Source organism: Halichoerus grypus, chromosome 8 (assembly GCF_964656455.1).
Source record: "Halichoerus grypus chromosome 8, mHalGry1.hap1.1, whole genome shotgun sequence".
Lineage (NCBI taxonomy): Eukaryota > Metazoa > Chordata > Mammalia > Carnivora > Phocidae > Halichoerus > Halichoerus grypus.
In genome coordinates this window covers 64,104,885-64,127,083 of record NC_135719.1, presented here as the reverse complement: position 1 = coordinate 64,127,083, position 22,199 = coordinate 64,104,885, and the positions used below count along the sequence as shown (strand labels likewise).

General features: G+C 39.8%; 1 protein-coding gene across 3 annotated transcripts in view; it reads left to right on the top strand.

The window, feature by feature from the left end:
- Positions 1 to 22,199, top strand: part of SLC12A1 (solute carrier family 12 member 1) — an 85,223-nt gene that overhangs the window by 41,486 nt on the left and 21,538 nt on the right. For all 3 annotated transcript variants that reach the window (XM_036075955.2, XM_036075956.2, XM_036075954.2), the window contains exons 15-19: positions 109 to 208; positions 980 to 1,091; positions 9,247 to 9,387; positions 11,897 to 12,003; positions 15,930 to 16,012. In XM_036075955.2, the coding sequence (XP_035931848.2) occupies positions 109 to 208; positions 980 to 1,091; positions 9,247 to 9,387; positions 11,897 to 12,003; positions 15,930 to 16,012 (543 nt within the window). The remainder of the gene's footprint in view (positions 1 to 108; positions 209 to 979; positions 1,092 to 9,246; positions 9,388 to 11,896; positions 12,004 to 15,929; positions 16,013 to 22,199) is intronic.

The window sequence follows — 22,199 nt, the reverse complement described above, 5'->3', positions numbered from 1 at the left end:
ATGACATAGCCAAGGAAAATCATAGAAGGCAATGGCTTATAAAAATTATTCACAGTATACAGAGGGAAGGTCAATGCTTTTGATGCCAAATTCTTCTGTTGTCCACAGATGTGAACTGGGGCTCCTCCACACAGGCTCTTTCCTACGTCAGTGCGTTAGACAACGCCCTGGAATTAACTACCGTGGAAGACCATGTGAAAAATTTCAGGTAAAGTTGGCTTCTCAGGCATCCTGGTGTCACTCCACATTAGAAGTGGCTTTCCTTTAGGGGAGACAGATGCACTCAAGTAGTGATATGCTTTATGGGTACATTCTAAGACTAGAGAGTCATACAAACCTGCCTCATTTTCCCAACAACATCTCTGTGAATGAGTGTTCTTCTCTTCCACTCTGAGCTATGCCCACTCCTAGCTATAAACCGTCATAATGTTGGGTGTCACCTTCCATGCACAGAGATAGAGAGGTGATCTCAGGGTGTGATTTCAGAGAGATGCCCCCAAACATCTTAATCCTTGGTGCTGTCTCCATTCAACTTAAGGTTCTGTGGCTTACTGAATCTCTTAGGAAAAGTAACATTTTAAACTCTTCATTAGTTATATCTTATTTTGAATGGAACCCCAAAAAACAAGCTTTGCAAGGAGGATGAAGGAAAGCAGCATGAAGATACCAGCTGGAGAGTGCCAGGTTGTTTGGGGATTTAGGACAGGGTAGTGCCTGGAGAGAAAAAGACAGGGGGAACCCAGGACTACCTTTTTCTTACTTCACATTTTTGCCATCACTAATGAACTAAGAATACAAAGATGGCAAGATGAACAGGTAGGATGATTCAAGAATTCTGATGAGAAACCCAAAAAATATTTAGGGGAGAGGTTGTCCCAGTTTGCCAAACCCTCCATTCCTGCCATTTCCACTGGGGTTGTTCTGGCTCATAGGCTTCTGGCAATGGCCAGTTCTTACATATTCTTTTCTCCATTTCCAGGCCCCAGTGCATTGTCTTAACAGGGGGACCTATGATAAGACCTGCTCTCTTGGACATTACTCATGCCTTTACCAAGAACAGTGGCCTTTGCATCTGCTGTGAAGTCTTTGTGGTAAGAGACACTTCATCCCAGGAAGGTGCTTCCCTCCCTGCTCACCTTGTGTTGTTTTAGGCAAGCCAGGCGGGTACAGGCAGTGATAGGAAAATGGCAAGGCAGTTTGGACAAGAGCCCTTTTCCTTGATTCATAGAGCAAGGACTGGCAAGGGCTGTGATCCTGAATTTAAACAAGTGGAGAAAAAGTGTTTCAGATTTCATAGGAGACCAACTAAAAGTGATAAATATTTCCAAATGATGGCCTTTGAGACAAGAAAAAGAGAAGTGGCTCAGAAATAAAATGAAGACATTTGAGGTGGTAACTGTCCACAGAAATATAAAAGGATGGAATGAGCCAGAGGGTGCTATTATATAGATTAACTGATGAGGAGAAAACCAGACATAATATCCTGAAATGACAGCACATAGAATTTAGATTAAATACTTGGATAAAATTGATGACACCACAGATATCTAAGGAATTAAACCAAGTTTCCCATGCCTTGGATAAACATTCAGAGATGAATGAGTTCCTTTTGTTCAGGAAGTATGTGGTAGACTAATGGTAACTTACTGGTGGTTTTCCCAGGAGGCATTCAAAGTAGATGCTAAAAATTTAACCATAATTATTGACCAATCACCAATCTCTAAAATGAGGAGAAAGCATTAAAATTATAAGAAAATAGTAAGCCTAGGTCCTCCAAACCGGTCTATCTCTGCTGTGTTCCCATAACAATCTCACTCTCTCTATCTCTATCTCTGTCTCTGTCTGTCTGTCTCTCTCATACGCATGCACACGCCACTCAAAATCCTTAGCTACTTCAATGAATTATTTTTAGTACATACCTGTTCCTCGAAGCATTTTCCTACAATTTTTCTTGTTTGACCTATATTACAGCCTAGTGAGGCAGAAAGGAAAAAGAATCTCTGTTTTCATTTTACTGGATGGAAAAGTAAGATTTAAGAAAATGAAATTCTTGCATAGGGTCACGTGACAAGAAAGTGACAGAACCGGGGTGTCAGTTCAGGCCACCCAACTGTGCTCTGTGTTACCTCATGAGAAGAAAATCTTAGCAGGCTTGTGTCCCTGGGAGTGCCGATAGAATCGGGTGCCACCACCGAAACTTCCAACACCTGCCAGGGAGTAGGGCTGACAGGAAGCCATGTCATTCTGGGGCTAGTTAGCTGTGCCATGACGTGGGGATAAATTTACCACACATCGTCCTGACCAGCAGTTAAGCATCTTTTTATACTTGGCAATACTCTCAATGCTATATGAAGCAATTGGTCATATTCTCCTTCCTCTCGATGCTTATATGCTAGTAACTGAGACAATATAACTTAACACAATTATCCGGAAGGGAGTGGAAGGAACCCTACTTACTACATAAGATTGACAGGATAAGTAATGACCAACTGTGACTCCAGAGGATTTTTAAAAATCTTCTCTCATATTATAAACTTTGGTGCCCTGGATTACTGAATTTCATTTTGGCCAATATAATACAGGGCTGGTTTTGATGGAATAAGCAGTTTGGGGTGTTTTTCTTCTCTAGCAATTTAGAGAAAATTTAGTTTAGCAGGCAATAAAATATCTTTAGGACAGGAGAAATGAACTGAGAGTATGAAGAGTCATATATTGGCAAGGGAGAAAAGGTCTTTTCATAGAGACAGGAGATACTGCTTTTAATTAACCCTTTGCTGCTTTCACTCTAATAAAAGAGTGTGATTGTGCGATATCATATGAAGTAGGCACCTTTGTGCCTCCAATAGCCCTGTTGTCCGACATGTATATTGGACCATGTTATATATCACTGTGCTGGTCTCTCTGAGTAAGGCCCACGAGTCATGCTCCCAGGTTCTGAGCTTCTCTTGGGGACAGAAAATAGTTACTGCATCAGTTAATGACTTTCCAGGTAGTTACTGTCTGTGAGCCCCTGAGGCTGCAGATGCCGTCAGCATCTTTCAACTCTAGGCTCAGTCATCAATCATCTTTGCAAAGAAACAGATGGAAGGGGGCGTGGGGAAAGTCAGCTGCATACCCTTAGAAAACTTTTTCCAAAAGTTTTCCAAACTTTTTCCAAAAGTTTTCCAAACTTTTTCCAAAAGTTGTTGGTAGTTGGGCCAACCTTATTGGAAGGTTAAATAGGAATGATGATCTTGAGAGGTGACAATGCAGTTCTTAACTCTGGGTAGCTGGCTTCTGAGAAACAAGGTCAATTCTGAATCACTATTTGCCACCTATTGGCTGAATCACTGTTTGCCACCTGTTAGAGTCCCTTAGGTACAGAATTTAATCTTTCTGGGCCTCAATTTTCTCTCTTTCTTTATAAAATGGGAATCCTAATAATAGCAGCATGTTGTAGAGCTGTTGTGAGAATTCTATCAGGTGAGTTTTCCAGGGCTCGGCGCAGCACCTGTCAAATAGTAAGTGCTCAACTAATTGTACTTGTTACTGTTGGAATTGCTATTTTCATCACCATTATTTTTGGTATACCATAGTTGCCATTTTCACTCCAAAAATATATCCCTTTCAACAAAAACCAGAAACATGCTTTCTTAGGGAAACCAGATCCTGGCACGGATTTTGCACTTTTTTAGGTATCCAACATGATCACAATAGAACAGTGAGCTACATATTCCCTCTGACTAATCATAGGACGGCAGGCTCTGTGCTCTGTCCCTCTCGTGGTTATTTCAGTGCTAACTTGAAATGCGGTTACACTACAAGGAAGGAGCAAGACCCAGAGCTCACTAGAATTTCATTGCTAGTGGGTAGATGGAAAGCGTGTGGCTACAGCTGCCATTTTCTACAGCAAAGGCTTTTTTATTTTATTTTATTTTATTATGTTATGTTAGTAACCATTCATTACATCATAGTTTTTGATGTAGTGATCCATGATTCATTGTTTGTGCATAACACCCAGTGCTCCATTCAGTACATGCCCTCTTTAATATCCATCACCGGCCTAACCCATCCCGCCACTCCCCTCCCCTCGAGAACCCTCAGTTTGTTTCTCAGAGTCCATAGTCTCTCATGGTTCGTCTCCCCCTCCAATTTCCCCCCCTTCATTTTTCCCTTCCTACTATCTTCTTTTTTTAGCAAAGGCATTTTTAAAAGATTAGACATCATGGCCCTCAGAGCTGCTGAAATTGAAATGGATAGAGTTATTCTTTTTGCTGGACCCCAAGCCCCCACTGTGTCCTTCCAACTCTCCAACTAACTCTTACACTCACCCATCAGAACCTCTTCCTCCTTCTTGCTTCTTTCCTACCCAGCCTGAACATTTCAGAAGTACCTTTCATCATTCAAATATGGGCACCTTTTTTTAAGGAATCCAGTAGGTAACTTACAATATTGTCTGCTCTTCTCCTTTGAATTACCACGTGAAAATCATCAACATACTTATATCCCAAGAGGCTTTATATTGAACAAAAGTAATTTTCTTCTTCTTCTGTGCTTCATTCCTATCATCGCAGAAAGATCAGAGGGAGTAGGACTCCGCATTTCTAGTATCTTCTCATATTGTCAAGCATAGTTCAGTGTGGGGGTTCAGCAACAGGCAAGTATTAAGTAAGGGGTTGCAAACTCCACTGATTCTACCCTGTGTACCATGACCTAAAAACACACTGTTTTTCTTTGTCAGTCAGTTTCCTCGCTTATTTATAGGAGTTAGGAAGACAATAAAACCAGTCATTGCAATAACTTAGTTTGGGCTCATGGAACTTTTTTTCTCTGGGTACACTATGTTTGGTTCTAAAAATTGTAAGATGCCAGCTCACATTTCTCTTCCCCATATGGGAAGGCGTCCTGCGGGCGTCAACAGAACCTCACTCATATACTTCTCAGGTTTTTGTTTGTTTTTGTTTGTTTGTTTTGTTTTGTTGTTGTTGTTGTTTTATTTGAGAGAGAGACACAGCAAGAGAGGGAACACAAGCAGGGGGAGTGGGAGAGGGAGAAGCAGGCTTCCCATCGAGCAGGGAGCCCGCTGAGGGGCTCGATCCCAGGACCCTGGGATCATGACCTGAGCCGAAGGCAGACGCCTAACGACTGAGCCACCCAGATGCCCCTATACTTCTCAGTTTTAGTTTAAAGGCAGGGTATTTTTCATTAAAACAAATCAAAGACAAATATACCTTAAAGATGGAAACTTGATCCAATTGATCTGGGATTTAGAATGCAAATCAGATAAAGCCTTTATTGTCCCCCAAATGCAACATTTACCTCTTTTCTAAATGTTGTTTGTCTTAAAATTGCAAAAGGCTTTCAAGTGTGCAGTGGCATCTTTTATTAAGTACATTTTGTTTTCCTGGTGGCTAAAAAAATAAAGTTTTTTTTTAGATTGCTTCTATTTTTTTATTTTGAAACATTAAGAAGAATATTAGGTCAAATCATGAAATTTACATTTTTGTGGGTCAAAACTGTGGAACACTGGCAATTTCATATGATTAAACTATATAAAATTAAATGACACCCATATTCTACTTATTGTAATTAATGACTGTTAACATTTTTGTCACAGATGTTCCTACTCACTTTTAAAATGGAATAAACCATCATCGCTCAAGTCCCTGTTATAACCACTTTGCTCATGGCTCTCTCCCTCTCCAAAGGCAATGTTATCTGAGGTTTATTGCTATTCTTCTACTCATTTCACCTACGTGTACCAAGATGTAGATCTATTTTGATTAATGTTTCCTACTCTTTCACACCCTTTAAACCTTGATTGTCCTGTTCTTCCCTCTCACGGTAAAGGAGATGACAGATAGTTTTTGACCAGCTTCCTCATGTAGATCCCCTTTTAACAAAATTTCACCCTTACTGTGTCCCTTTCTCTTTTTTCTTAAAATTTATAAAATATTATAAAATATCTATATTTATAAAATATCTTAATAAAACCTAAAGCTCTATTTGAATTCAAAGATGCTCTTCAGAAAACTCAGGGAACGCAACCAACTCCTGGACTGTTTAAGCACAGACAAACCAGGGAAAACTAAAATTCTCATTTTTTTTCCTTCTATCTTCAACCTCTTCTTAATCTCAATGTTCACAACCACCAAGGTGATACATTTTTATAGATGCATCTATTCTTCTTTAGCCATCGAGTCTCTGTCACGATGTGCATAAGATAGTGACATGGCCCAGCACAGGAAAAATGAAATGACCTATGAATGGGCACTAGGCACAGGGTGAGATGAAATATGGACCAAATCAGAAAGGAAAAATTCTCTTTCCCACCATTCCAACCAGAGCGACAATGAAAGCAAAGACAGAGCAGTAAGACTCTCAGTGTCTTGAAAAATGAAAGCTGGAAAGAACATTGCTTTTGGCCCAAATTTCTCTATTTGATCCTAATGATACTGGAATTCTTTTCATAATATTCATTTATTTGAAGTAGCATCACATCAACTACTTCTCCAGACTAAATAATTAGAATTTCTTTACCCTTTTCTCAATCAATGTCAAAGTTATAATATATACAAGATTTTTAGAGCTTCTTTGTTTAAATCGTGAATTAATTTAGGCATTCATATTTTGGATCCTCATTGAGCTAATCTCTATAATATTTCAATTGAGTGGTAAAATCCGTTTTGGTAACTATGATATTATTTGAATGTTGAATAATTATATTCCAGTATGTCTTCCCTCTTTGTTAGTTTGTTTTTCCCTACTACATTTGTATTGCAGCCTTGCCTCACATTAATAAGTGCGCTACAAAAATATAATCGCTTTTAGCAAAAAGAGATTCTGCCTGAAATATTTTTATGACTTCTCAATATGGCAAATTTAGGCATTAAAGTAAATCTTTCTGTCACAATTAATGCTTAATCTGGATTTTTGTAGCAATAATAGACCTACATTAGACTGTATTTATTTAAGTAAATGCCACTTCCCCCAGGGGATCATAGTCACTGTGGTACAACTCAATACACTGATGGCCCAATACCTTTTCTAGCTGTTGGTTATTCTTCCGTCTCAGGGTTACCATTGCCTTCCCTGGATAAAATATTTCTTCTTTCTTTGCAGTTGACAGAGTCTAGAATGCCCAAGGAGAACTGATGGTCCAAAATGCATTGACATTCTAGAACCCTGAGAAAAATTTGATCCATAATGACATACATTTCTTTAGGTTAGGTCTTCTGGTTTAATAACTACTGTCCCCTATAACTTGACCTACCCCATCTTCATTGAAGGCTCTTGTTTTTTAACTAACATAAGTCATCCAAACTGTTTTTGAAAAGTCTTTTGAAAAGTTGGCAAGTTCTAGAAAATATGCTGGTAAAAACAAGCACGTAGAATATTAAGATGGAAGTGACCACAGAGATCATCTAGTATTATGGAATAGCAATATAATATGTGTCCCATATGTAATTTAAAATTTTCTAGTAGCCATTGGAAAAAGTAAAAGGAGATAAGAATAGTTAATTTTAATAGATTTTATTTAATGTTATGCATCCTAAATGTTATTATTTCAATATGCACACTATAAAAATAATAATGAGATATTTTACATTCCTTTTTTTTCCCATCCTAAGGCTGCAAAATCCAGTGTTTATTTTCCCTTTCCAGTACATCTCAATGTGGACCAGACACATTTCAAATGCTCAACAGCAAATGGATAAGGCCTATCATACTGGACAGTGATGAACTAGACAATTCCCTTATTTTTGTAGCTGTAGAACCCACACCAAGAAAGGACACATGGCACCGGGGCATCAGCCAGTCAGTGTGAGAGCCAGATTTACACCCAGTGCTCTGGCTTCCAGTTCAGCACTCTGTCATAGAGCAAACATGGTGGTGAAAATAGGTCTGGGGCTTCAAAGAGATCGTAAGCACTCATTTAAGATAATAAAAACCATCCAACTTTGGATGAGTACCTACTATCTTCCAGACATCAGACTAGGCACTTTATCAATGCTATTCAAAGCAACCTTGCAGGATAGAGAATTTATCCCTGTTTTCAGAAAAACCTATCCGAGCTCAGAAATAATCAGTCACTTCCGAAATGGCCAAGCTTAGATTTGAAACCAGTTCTGCAGACCACAAAGCCTGGCATCTTTCTCATACATCTCAAGCCCTTTCTCTCCCATCTAAGACCCTCTAAGACTGTGACTCTAAGCATGGCCTGAGGACTAGCAGCATCCATGCCACCTGGGGGTTTGTTAGAAATGCAGAATCTTAAGCCTCATTCCAGACCTACACACTGCATTTCATCAAGATCTCAGGTGGCTTGTATGAAATCTAAGACAATTCAACAACATACCTAATCTCTCCATGAGTTGAAAGAATTTTCCTAGGAAAATAGTAGATTTGTACCTTATCAGCCATATTACAGATCATGAGAAACACTTTTTGGGTTTGATTTGAAAATTGCAAAGAAAAGAGCTAGCTTGGACCTTTAGGGAAGAAGGAAGAGAATCAAAAGTTTCGTTAAAATGAGTTTCCAGAACTCAAGTCTTAAAATTATAAGCCGTTTCATCTACCACCATAACACCTGCCTCCTTCTCTCTTAAGCTCTCCTATTCTTCTTATGCCGTAGGTGTGTGAACCTCTGTTCCCACCAAATTCCTTGAGTGAGAGGGAAATCTTAATTTATTTGGATAGGAGTAAGTCAACATTACACAGGGAAAAGTGATGCAAGGGTGTTTTTACCACACACCACACACAAAAAGCAATGAATGGGCCTAATAGAATTGTCAAGATGTGGTAGTTCATGGCAGGACTTACAACCCACCATGTTCTGGCTCCCAAGAGCTTGGTCCATTTCTTCAAATTGGGCTCTAGCTGAGATTTCTGTAGTATTCCTAAACATTCCTCTTGCTGTTGAGTCAAAGGCTGGTTGTGTATTCATCCTGAATTTCTTCAGTCACATTTTCAGTATTTTTTTCCTGTGCTATGATGCCCTTGGCTCTTTCTTCCTTTGGCATGAGGCAGTTAATGGAGCAGGTGTTAATGCACCTGGACATTCTGGGCGGCAAGGGAATGACGGGAGCAACATAGGCTCACTCCAAGAGGTTGCATCTGCGTGAACCCTGTCTAGTGAGGTGTTTTCCCCTTTCTCATTTCTTAACTCGTTGGGGGCATTGCTGTCTATTTTTGTCCCTTAGAAAACAACAGCAGCGCGATGGGTAAAAGCAGGGCTTCTAACCAATATTTCATCGTGTCATCCAGGGACCTCGCAAGCTGTGTGTTAAAGAGATGAACAGTGGCATGGCAAAAAAGCAAGCCTGGCTTATAAAGAACAAAGTCAAGGCTTTTTATGCTGCAGTGGCGGCAGATTGTTTCAGAGATGGTGTCCGAAGTCTCCTTCAGGTAAGGCCGGCGCTGAAGGGATGAGCATGGAGGCAAAAGACAATTAGCACCCCCCTGTTGATGAAGCCCCCCTAGTGAACGGCTCCAGTTACGCAGCACAGCCTCGGAGACCAATGCGGATGGTTAAGGAATTCATTTCGAATTCCTGAGGAGAGGCAAAGCTAAAACAAAAGCAGAGAGGGTCTATTACAATGAACTATGGGTGATAGGCTGGAAATGGAAAATGAGGTTGCCTTTGGCCACCAGCATACATTCTGTCCCCACACTTATTGAAATGCAAATCTGTTCTGATGGTTGACGACATTCAGGATCCTATTAAAACTTCAAACTATTTTTGCATCTCATACTGCATATAGCAATACTCAAGTCAGGCATTCTGCTCCTTTTTTCTTCTGCAAATGGCGTGAGGGCAAGCTGCTAGATTCGACTAAATAAAGGCATGGGGATCTGGGCGTAAGATCTCCCTATCCCCCTAAATTATTTCCAGAATGTTGAATAAAATGTAATAATCTCTGTGGCTCCACGCTAAAACCTACAGTTCTTTTCTTCCTTATTCTTTCCTTTTTCCTCCCCTTCCATAATAAGTACATAGAATCTTTCTGATCATAACTTAGAATGGTGAAGTATCCTTAAAACAATCCAAGGAGACCCTCAGAAACTGTAGGGCTTGGCTTTCTAATCATTTTGGCTTTAATGTGGTTGGAAAGCCCTGATTCTACATATAACCAAGTTATGTATTCACTTTCAGAGTTACCACTTCCAGGAGTGTCAAAATTCAGGACGGCGTCCAGTAACTCTGATGCTTATGCAGGCTGGAAAGAAAAAATTGATTAAACTGTAGTATTTTGGGGATTAAGAGTACTTGGTGCATTCCTGTCTCTAATATTCCTGAAGAACTCTTGCAAAGTAGCTGCACACGCAGAGAAACCATTTCTGAAAGACCTATTACCCCCAATGAGCATCTTTTCATCTGTTATGAATTTGCTAGGTCATGTAAATAGATGCCATTTTAAGAGGCTGACTTTTTTTGTAGCGAGTTACTTTTCAGTAGCTCTTCGGTGAAATATGTTGAGAAAGTTACACATTTCAGGTAAAATTATCACAAAAGATTGGTAAATAAAATTTTCAGTGAGGAATGGGTGGACTGACATGGAATAAGCAGGGAGATAAAAGACAGGTCTGGAAAACAATTGTTATATGAATCTGGAAGAAAATGTAAAAATAATTTAACAATGCAGAAAGCTTGTTCACTCGAATTTGCTCAAAGAAACGTGGAGTACAGAGGGACCAGGACAAAAGGGCAGGACAGGGCAGTATTAAAGGGAAACACTGGGGTCGTTACACCATTTTGGATAAAGCCTCCTTTGCATCTAAGAATTAATGGTACGAATGACCACATCCCCAAACTATAGTCACAAAAAAGTTGAGCTCCATCCTGCCGAGCACCAAATGAGAGCTCAAGGAGTTGTCCTGCTACCTGTACAATTCTAGGAGAAACACAACAAATGTGGGGGCAGGAGCCCTCCCATCGATGCCCATCTCCTCCTGCTTGCTACTGCCCCCTTCAACATGTCCCACTCTGATCACTGGTTTCACTCTTCCTGTGACCCAGAGTGTCCTTCTTTCACTCCCACTGCTCTCCTTTCTATGCTTGTCAACCTCTCACCAATCTGTAAGATCTGGAGCAGATGTCACCTCTCCCTTGAAGCCAGCCATGAATCCACAGCTGGAACTCAAGGTTTCTTCCTTTATGCTTCCATATGAGTTCCTACTGCATGTGCACTTGAATTATAATTATCTCTGTATATCTTGCCTCCTTCACATTATTCTAAGCTCTTTAGGGCCAAAGAATATGCCTCACTGCTCTTCCACAGCACCTACCATAACACTTTGCAATTAATAGGTGCTCAATGATATTGCTGAGTGAAGTTTAATTAACTGGAAGCCATATCCCGCCATCTAATGGGGGAGAGTGAAACCTGAAGTGGAAGATGACTATTCACGATACTGTCCTGCAAGAGGATTAGGTCCTGGAGACATAGCTCACTTACTCTTCATGAAATGATACAAGGCGAAGTTTCAGTGATCCTTGCATCTAAGCATTTTCCAAACATGGATTTTATTGCTAGTGGCATTATGGATAAAACAGGTGGAAATGAGCTTTGAACCACTAAGTTACAACATGCACGCCAACGGTTAAGCCGACCCTCACTTGATTTTAAATTATTGAACCATTTTAATGAGTGTGTCAGAAGACATGCAAATGACTGCTAATTTAGAAAAGCTACATTTCTGTCATCTAAAATCCATTTATGGCTGAGATGATTTAGAACTAATCTTTCTATTTTATGCTTGGGTACGGGCATGAAGGACATGCACTAAAATGTAATCTCATCTTCAGAAATCTTCAGGACATTACTCCAGTGCTCTTGTGGACATTATTTTTCATTTGCAGTGGTAGTTTCCTGGTATGGAAAGGATTGCCCATGTGTTTATCTCCTCTGTTTAGGCCTCGGGCTTGGGAAGAATGAAACCAAACACTCTGGTGATTGGATATAAAAAAAACTGGAGGAAAGCTCCCTTGACAGAGATTGAGAACTATGTGGGAATCATACAGTAAGTGATGGCTTTTGGGACGTGTTCTTGTTTACAAAGCACTAACCAGGGCAGTACATAACAGGTTGTTGTACCAGATTAAATTGCCTGAGAAGAAGACATTCCCCTGGTACCCTGAATTCTCTACCAAAGTGAAAAAACACTGCCGCCAGTAGAACTGCATGGGATCGTAGTGTCTGAGGAGGCAGGGTGGAGGGAACTCGATGTCAAAGAAAAAGGTAAATAGTAAGGGTTAAAATCTTGAAACCTATTCACAAGATGAAGAGCAAAGGACAGCTAGGTGAGGAAGGAAATGGTCTTTCAGAACACCAGGGAACTTGGGTTGGCTGGTGTGCCCAGTTCAGTCACTGTCTTCTCCTGAGCCTTGGATCAGGAGTTTATTACCCCAGAGCCTCGGCTCCCCCTTTGCTGCCATGAGGCTGTCATGTATCAGTGCCTCTGTGTTGGTTTAAGAACAAAAAGTGAGGGGCGCCTGGGTGGCTCAGTCATTAAGCGTCTGCCTTCGGCTCAGGTCATGAGTCCAGGGTCCTGGGATGGAGCCCCACATCGGGCTCCCTGCTCAGTGGGAAGCCTGCTTCTCCCTCTCCCACTCCCCCTGCTTGTGTTCCCTCTCTCGCTGTGTCTCTCTCTGTCAAATAAATAAATAAAAATCTTTAAAAAAACAAAAAAACAAAAAGTGAGTTTTAAATGGAACGTGACATCTCATATCTAAAGATTGGGGAAGTCTTGGGACAAGGGCAATAATGATAGTCCCGAAAAGACTAGCAGGTCGCAGGCTTGTGTCCTCGACATGAATTATCCCATTTAATTCTCCCAAAAAGCCTTTGTAGTACTAATACTTTTCCTGTTTTATAAGTAGAGATACAGATGTTAAAAATTAAGTAACCTGCCAAGGATGACAGTGTTGTGACAGAGCCGGAATTGCCCTCCAGGACAATTGAATTGCGAGTTTAGACTCATGACCACAATGCTCTGCTGCCCCCAAAAGTACGTGTAAAGCCCAAGTATTATCTGGCTTGTTTCCTTCTTCTGAATAAGAGAAAACAAATTCTTCCCATATGGAAAGTCTCAGAGTGTCTTCAGTCACCATTCTTGAAAACTGAGCCTTTCTTCCACGGTTAAAAATATTTAACCAGATTTGTCTCACCGGGGGGCAATGTTAGCTATGCTAACAGCCATCTTTTGTCAACAGCTCTGAAAATGGAAGAGTTCCTGTCTGGAGTCTGGCTTTGCTCTGATTCCATACCTCAGGGCAGAGACTGTGCCCCACGAAATCTGGCTGCACTTTAAAAATCTGTAATACACAGGAAAGAAAGCCTTACCCCTTCAAAACAAGCATATACATACATAGTGCTTCTTATACCAGGCTGGGTTGCTGGCCCCTGCTAGAGCGAGCATCATATTTATCATTATCTGGGGGAGACTTGGGGAACATTACAAAAGCATTCTAGTATTAGTTTATTGAAAAGTATAAGAAGATCATTTTCATCTTCTGAAATTTATATGCATTACTGACCAAACAGAAATTCACTTGATAATCTTCCTAACATAGAGAACCTGTGTATTAAATGCATTCTCCCAAATTGTGTTTCCCAAAGGTATGAAGCCTGGATGCCACCTGCTGCCATGTGGCCCCTGCTGGTGCCCTGAGTTCAGTAGGTTAAGGCCAAAGCAGGTGCTCAGGGTCAGAATTTTACCAAGCTCAGCAACCAGCATTTTGATATATTTAGAATCACAGTCCGTTGCTGACCATTCTTGGAAACAGATCAGATCCGCTCTCCATAATCCAGATTCTTCAGTAAAATCTCATCTTTACCCCGGGGTGGGGGGCAGGGGGAAGAAGGGAATAAAGGGGTGGAGAGGAAAGAAATTTCATCTTCATCTTCGGAAGAAAAGGGTTGGAACAAACAGGAAGACATATGTAAACCTTCAGTCATTAAGCATCCATTAGTTGATACAAAATTATCTGGGGTCATCTTCCAACCTCCCCACCATCCCAAACATTCTAGGAATTCAAAGGGACCAAAATAATCAAACCCAGTAATATTAGGCCAAGGAGACTTCTGGCTTTTATACCAAATTAATAATTGGTCTCCTCGGTAGTAAAGTTCAATGTTAAGGTGGCTCAAATTTGTACTAGTATAAAACTCAGTTCAGCTTGTGATGACTTTACTGCCATAGCAGTGAGGTCAACATAGAAGGAAGACAATCATATATCCACATTGTATTATATTTTCTCTTTCTGGTTTTTTTTTTTTTTTTATGACTTAAAGCATGGTATTATTGTTAACAGAAGGATATTATTACAATAGTATAGTATTTTATCATTTTTCTTTGAATAAAAGATTTTAAATGTTTAGAATATGCTTACATATGGTTTAACTTTAATTAGAATATGTATTAATTTTCATTGGCTGTTGTAAAAAAAAAATTACCTCTAACTTAGTGGTTTAAAACTCTACAAATTTCATAGCCTACAGACGTGTGGGCTAAAAATCTGACCCTAATTCACTGGGCTAAAATCAAGGTGTGGGCTAGGCTCTATCCTCTTTTGGAAGCTCTAGGAGAGAATCCCTAGCCTTGCCTTTTCTAAGTTCTAGAGGCAGCCCACTGCTCATGGCCCACTTCCTCCATCTTCAAAGCTCTTGCAGGGTCAAATCCTTCTCATTATCACTCTGACCTCCTCTCCTGCTTCCCAAATGCTCTTTAAGGAGCCTGATGATGACACTGGGCCCTGACAGATAACCTAAATTAATCTCCTCATCTCAAGGCCCCTAACTTAATCATATCTGCAAAGTTCCTTTTACCATGTAAGGTGACATATTCACAGGTTCCAGGAATGAGAATGTGGAGGTCTTTGGGGGGTTTGAAATTATTCTGCCTAACACAAGATCCAAATATTTTTTGTGGAACACATTGTCTACTTTTTATAATCAAGGACAATTAGAAACAAGATTTCTCGGGAATTTATTTTCTAGCAACTTTTGCTAGAATGGGTCTATGTTGCTTGGTGACAATCACTTATGGTTTGAATGTTGAATGGATGTTCATATTACACTGAATTTGTTTATATCATTATTTGAAAATTCAGGTTCACTTTGGCTATTAGAAACTTGTGCCTATGGTTAAGACAATCACAAGCTGCATTATTTCTGGTAGAGGGCCACGTTCAGTGGGAAGGGTGCTAGGCTTTAGATCCATTCGAGACTGAACAAAGGAACCTCCAAGGAGAAAATTTTAAATAAATTCAAAGTACTAATTGGTTTGCCCCATATTTAGGAGCAGAGAAAAAAAATATTCTACAAGAACAGACATAAAAGAAAGAGAGCCTTTCTTTTCCTTCTAGAGAATCTAATTCTGTTGGGTTGAGTGTAGAGAAGGCAACAGCCAACTTTAATGGCACAGGATTGCCATGAAAAAGCATTGCTTCAAATGGTCTGCCCAGAGTCAATGGTGAAAGTTCTTTGGAGGAACCAGAGATATTTTTAATCAGGAACTTGATGTCAGAAATGCTGTAGGATTCTTTCTCAATAAGTAGGGATTTGGCTCATAATTTCAAAGAGTCTTTGTAGCCTGGAAACTCTCTGTTCTAAATATGTGCTTACATTAGAAAAGAAACAGTTATTTTAAAAGTATGTGACTAGCTCTTAATCAAAATTCTAGGTGACAGTATTATTTGAAAAAATTGGTTCCAGAGTAAATGACTTAGTTACCTTTATCCAGAATACATTTTTAAAAAGAAGAAAAGGAGAAAAACAAACTAACAGAAGCAGCATCAGCTCTTGGCTATATTCTAAAGTGAATTTTCATAGTTTAGTTACGTTAAAATCTTAGCATTGAGAATCTTAGGATCTCTTATTATTAGTACAAATCCTCAGGATTAAAGGAGTCTTTTAAATCACTAACTACTTTGCTTCTACTTTCAGTGATGCGTTTGACTTTGAGATTGGTGTGGTCATAGTCAGAATCAGCCAAGGGTTTGACATCTCTCAGGTTCTTCAAGTGCAAGGTATGTACTTTCTTTATTCAACCAACAAATATTTATTGAGCACCTACTCCATGCCCTGGCCTTTTTCTAGGTGCTGGGGATAGAGCAGTGTACAACACAGACAAAACCCCCAGTGATGGAGCTTACTTATTCTTGTGCTGACCTGAAGTGTGTCCACTTTCCCAGGGCTGTCCCCATTGCTAACACAAAAGGCCTTTGTCCTGCTAAACAGAAATATAGAATAACCCAGGGCAGTCATAAATTATTCTTCTTATCACCAAACTACAAAGCCAGCATCACTGAAAATAAATACCTTTGGTAAAATAACTGCCAAATTAATTTCTGCAAGATGTTCGAGAAAATGAAGATTAATTCTTTCCTTGAAAAACCATGTATTTTGTTTTTTAAGAGTCTATGATCTGGTTTGCAACTAACATGGAAATTAGTCTGAATGTATCATGCTGTGAATCACTAATCTAAGTCCAAGGCAGAAACCCTAATTCAGATTAGTGATTCTGCTTTTCCCTATAGAGGATTTAGTACACTTGTTTAATCTTAAGAGTTTAAACATACGCTCTTCTGTATGAAATAAAGGACACATCTAAAGAGTCATTGAACCATTAGGACAGGGCACTCATTCGTGACTTATTTCTTTAGATGAACTTCAAAATAGAGTCCACTGATGACTGACACTAAAAGAAAGGGCTATTTTTTTTAGGTGTCTCTTGTGCACCAGGTATGGTGTAAATGACAGTGCTGGGTAAACCAAGGCTAATAAAAGTCTATATCCTCAAGAGACTCACAGCCTAGAAATGGGAATGGGTATATCATTCATGTGCTAATAAGCATATCAATAGAGTATTATGGGAAAGAGAGAAGGGCATCTGACTCCAAGAAGTCTTTCTAGAGGAAATTACCCTAGAGATGATTAGAGTTAACTAGGCAATGTTGGGCAAGAGAGAAATGAGAGAGTTTGGGGAACAACATTCCTGGCAAAGAGGAGAGCATCAGCAAAGGTATGAATACATGAGATTATGGAAGAATGGGTTATATGGGCTACCCAGAGTAGATTCATGTTACTGAAGTAGGAAGTGTGAACAGACAATAGTGAAATTTGAGGCTGCTGATATAAGATCCTAATTTTAAAAGACTCATTTGCCGCATTAAAAAGTGTGGGCATATTCTGCGGACAATGAGGAACCACTGAAGAGTTTTAAGTGAGGGGACATGGACTCAAAGGGGACTAGAATGGAAACAGGGAGACAAATCAAAACTCAAAAAGATTTTTATGATAATCAAAGGCAGAGAAGACGACAGCCTGAACTAGAGCCAGGGATGGAGAGGAAAGGACAGGAGTACTTTGGAGGCACAGAGAGCAACATGTGGGGGTTGGTTGGATGTGTGGGATATGGGAAAGGGAGGAATGAAAAAGACCCCTTGGCTGACTACATGAATGGTGGTGCTGCCTGTGGAAATGGGAAACACAGAGGAAGAATAGGTTTAAATAATCTCTTATGGGAAATTCTACCAGAAATATCCAATAGGCAGTTAGACAGTCCTGGTCTTAAAGAAGTGTGAGCTGGAGATGCAGATTTAGGAGATGTTATGGGCCAAACTATTTTCTATGAATTCTATGGTGAAGTCCTAACCTCAGAATGTGACTGTATTTGGAGACAAGGTCTTTTAAGAAGTAAGTCAGATAAAATAAGATCACTAGGGTGGGCCTTAATCCAATATGGCTGGTGTCATTATGAAAAGAGATTAAGACACAGACAAGCACAGAGGAAAGGGAAAAGACAACCATCTACAATCCAAGGAATGAGGCTTCAGAATGAAACCACCCTGCCAACACCTTGATCTTGGACTTCTAGTCTCCAGAACTGTGAGAGAATAAATGTCTGTTGTTTAAGCACCCAGTCTTTGGTATGTGTTATGGCAAAAGCCGAGTGGACTGATACAGAAGACATCATAGATCAGGTAACAATTGAAACAACGACACTGGAAAAAATAATCCAAAGGTGCATCTAGTCAAGAGCCCTAAGACACAGGGTAAGAGCCCCAAAGAAGGAACAGAAAGGAGTGTTCAGAAAGGTAAAGGAACCAGGAATCTGTGGTGTCATGGAAGCCATGGGAGCATGGTGCTCAAATAAGAATCATCACTATTGTCAAATATAGCAGGAAATACCAGTAAGATTGTGAATGAAATGCAATTGACAAGGCAATTGATAATTGATAATCTTAGTGAGACGAGTATCTGTAGAGCGGTGCTGACAGGATCCAGATTGCAGTGGGCTGAACACAAAATATGAGATGATGAAGCAGAGAATATGGGTGTGACCCACCACTTTGAGAAGTTTGGATGCAGTGGGGAGGAATGAGATTGAGGAGATTTACCATAGGAAGACCCATCAACCTTAGAATGGAAGAGAGGGGGATGTTTTCAGACTGAGGAAATGGGCCTAAGAGAATACGGGCGATTGAAGGTGGAGGTAAAAAAAAAAAAAAAAAAAGGATGACCCATGGAGTAAGATTCTGGAGGAACAGGATGAATCAAGAGAAGGGTGTGGATGAAAGCAGGGGCTTGAAACAGGAAAAAAAAAAAAAGCTTCATCTTCTAATATTAGAGCAAAAGAGGTAAGGATTAATTATGAGGTATGCAGATTTGAAAGAGTGGAGTGGTAGATTGAGGAAGATTGTGCACAGTGCTCTCAGTTCTCTTTGAAGATGGAGCAGTCTTGCTAGTTGTCCAGTTTTTGTCTAGCAGCATTTGGTCTCCAGGTAGAGGAGGCTCAGGATTTTGCTGGATCTGTTCAGCAGAAAGGAAAAGCCTGCAAGAGATCCGAGAGTGCCGGTGCCTGATGGTCCAGATGCTATTTGGCCATGTAGGGTTGTCTCCGTCATAGCAGAGGCGGTGTGAGAGGATGAGGTGACCTTCCTGATGCAGCCACGCTGGTGTGTTGTAAGGGAGGAGAAAGAAGACGACATTGGAGATCAAGCGCTTATATAGGCTAGGGGACCACTGTCTGATATGAATACTCTATGACTATGTGGGAAGAGATTTAAAAAATAAAAGTGAGAGTCTATCCTGTGCAAAATTGTAGCAAAGAGGATAGTCTGGTGCCTTCAGGCTTCTTTTTTTATGCCCCTATTCTCTTTTATGGACATTTTACATCTCCAGATGGATATACTAATTCCCATTCAGTGTTCATGATTAATTTATAGTTCTTTCTAGTAGAACTTAATACATTAGCAGCAACAACAGCTAACATTTTTTTAAAGTAGGCTCCATGCCCAACATGGAGTTGAACTCACAATGCCAGGATCAAGAGTCGCATGCTCTGTGCCCAGCCAGGTGCCCTTAACCATTTTTGAGCATTTATTATGTGCCCTGTCTATGCTTCATGTTCACATATAACACTTGTCATCCCAACTACCCTATGGAGAAAGCACTATCTTTGTCCCCATTTTACAGCTAATAAATTGAGGTTTACCCAAGATTCACAAGGCTAGCAATTGGTAGAAGTAAGATTCAAACCTATGTCTGTTTGAAACCGCTATTCTATCTTTTAAGAAGGAGATCTAGAGAGAACAATGACTAAGATAAGGTGAGCCAAAGTGAAATCTGAGATATGGGAATGGAACAATTCCTCTGGGGAGGGGGGGGAGGTGTGCCTGTCTATGATAAGTTAGACACGACGTTAGGGACAATTACAAAAATCTAATATTAAGAGATCTGTTCGTTGCTAACTTTCTACATTTTGCTTTAACTTTGTTGCCTTTTGTGCTATAATGTTTTCCCATCTAAAAAATGAGAATACAAAATACAGTTTGTATTTAGATTACACGTTTGCTTTGTACGTTATGTTGATCTCTTCAAGCCAAAAGATGTGATGTAGCTGGAAAATATTGCTCCCACCTTTACTGCTCCATCCGCCAAAATGGCACCATCAGTTTAGTCCTGTAAGGTGATACAGCAAGCAAATTTTGTAGTATTTCTGAAAGAATCCTGGCAGTGAACTGCATCCCCTTTTAATTTCCCAAGGGATGTATCCAATTTATATCAACTTTGATGTTTGAAATCTTTCTGCTTCTTAGTCAAGAAAGGAAAAATACAGTTGGATGCTAATATAATAATTATAAGTACCAATTATCTAGGGTAAATAAAAAACAGTGTTATACAAATACATAAAGAACGTGCAGAAAAACAACAGCATAATGATAGAAATTAACTTTATGCCACATTTCCATGCATTGTTTTGAAGTTTATGTAATTTATGACACCACCCTCATATTAGATTTTGAATTGGAAGAAATAAGTTTGTGTTTCATTATATTATACTGTAATATAGGGCTTAATAAGAGCCTGATAAATCTTAAGTATTGCATTACACTATGTTAATGATTATCATCATAGCTTTTCCAACACAGGCACGACAGTGTCATCACAGATTATAATTTAAAGGAAATATTAGCAATTCAGAGTGCCTATATACTGTAGTTAATAAAGCAGTGAATAGAAATCAGTTTTATAGGTAATTTACCAGCTAATGACAATTATTTCTATACTGTGTCACAGGCTTATGTGAGGAGAATAACTTTTGTATATAAATAAGATCAATGCTCATAACATTCTAACTTGTATACCGCAGCAACTCTTCCAATACCGATGGCTGATAGTTCTCTTAATAAATCAATTTATTGACTGACAACACCAAAAACGTGATATTTCATATTGTTGGCCTCCCAGAGGTATTTAGCAAGTTTGCCAACTACAACAAAGAGTCCAAATTGTACTGGTAGGAATAAAGTGATGAAACGTGATCTGCAATATATTGCGGTCAAGTGTTCAGTGTAAGTACTACAAGATTTATGACCATCCCAGAGCATAGGGATTCTGCTGTGTCTGATGGAGTGGCTTAGCAAAATAAAGACAGATGGCAGCGTAGTAAATAATTACTTGATTGGAAGACGACCACTGCAGGATGGTTTCCTGCCTTCAATTCGGCGAGACTTCACCTGGGGTAAGTCACGTTGATTCATGTAAGCATTTACAGCTTTGAGCTGATTGACTCAGGAAAGAATCATAATTTAATAATTAATAAAGAGAAAGGTTGCTGTGAAGTGGGAGGGGACACGATTCCTCAGTGGGTTTCCCTGCTCCCTCTTCTGCTGTCAGATAATTGACTGCTCTCCATCCTTGAGATTCAAAGTAAATCATAATGTGTAGACTCCTGTCTATTTCCAAAAACATCCTTAAAAAAAAAAAAAAAAAAGACTGAGGATAGAATATTTGAGGCAATCCTGACAAGTAAGTTGAATTTCAAACTATAGTCACTCCAGTTGGTTACCATACGATCAATTTATAAAACATTGGAGAATGGGTAACTATTCTTCAAGTGGTTTTGGCATTAGTATGAAGACGGGGCTCAGGGTTCTTACTATGAGAACTGTTTGGGGTTATGTCTGAAGAATTGGTTAGAAACCCACTCAACTGAGAGAACAGAGAGCCTAAGCTTTTTCTTCCATCATTAGAACCTCAGGGATTCCCTTACTCTTGGAATGAGAGACCGGCAGGCTTTGATTCTCTCTCTCTCTCTCTCTCTCTCTCTCCCCTCTCACTGTCTCTTGCTAGCACTGTGGTTTTGTAAATCATGATAGACTATAGAATTATCTACTATGGAAGCTTCAAATTCCTACCTGATGTTCAGGTGGCAGATCTTTCCAGGGAAAGGATCCCTTTCCCTGCCTCTCATCATTCTTCTGCTCAGTTCTGCCTGTCACATTCCATCCTGGTTTGTCACATCCTATCCTGGTTTGTACCATCAGCCTCTATTAGGTCCCCTTTTTATAACTCTGTATACAGCATTAACCCTGCTTCTTTTCAACACTGTGTTTTGTACCCCCTGCACACAGTACTTTACACATGCTCAGCCCTGACAACTATCCTTTTGTTTTCCTTCCTTTATAGAGATACTTTTAAATGTATTGAACTGTGTTGAATAGCACTGACTTGTTCTTTTATTCCAACAGACTATTCTTGAGTGTTTGTCCTGGTGGTAGGCATGAGTAGGGAGGCGTGGGCATAACTAAGAATGTGAGAACTCTAAGCGTAGGCTCTGAAATCGGTCAGACCTGGGTTCAAATTCCAGCTCGATGCTTTTTGGCCGAGTAGCCTTAGTCAAATTACTCATCTTTTCTGTTTCACTTT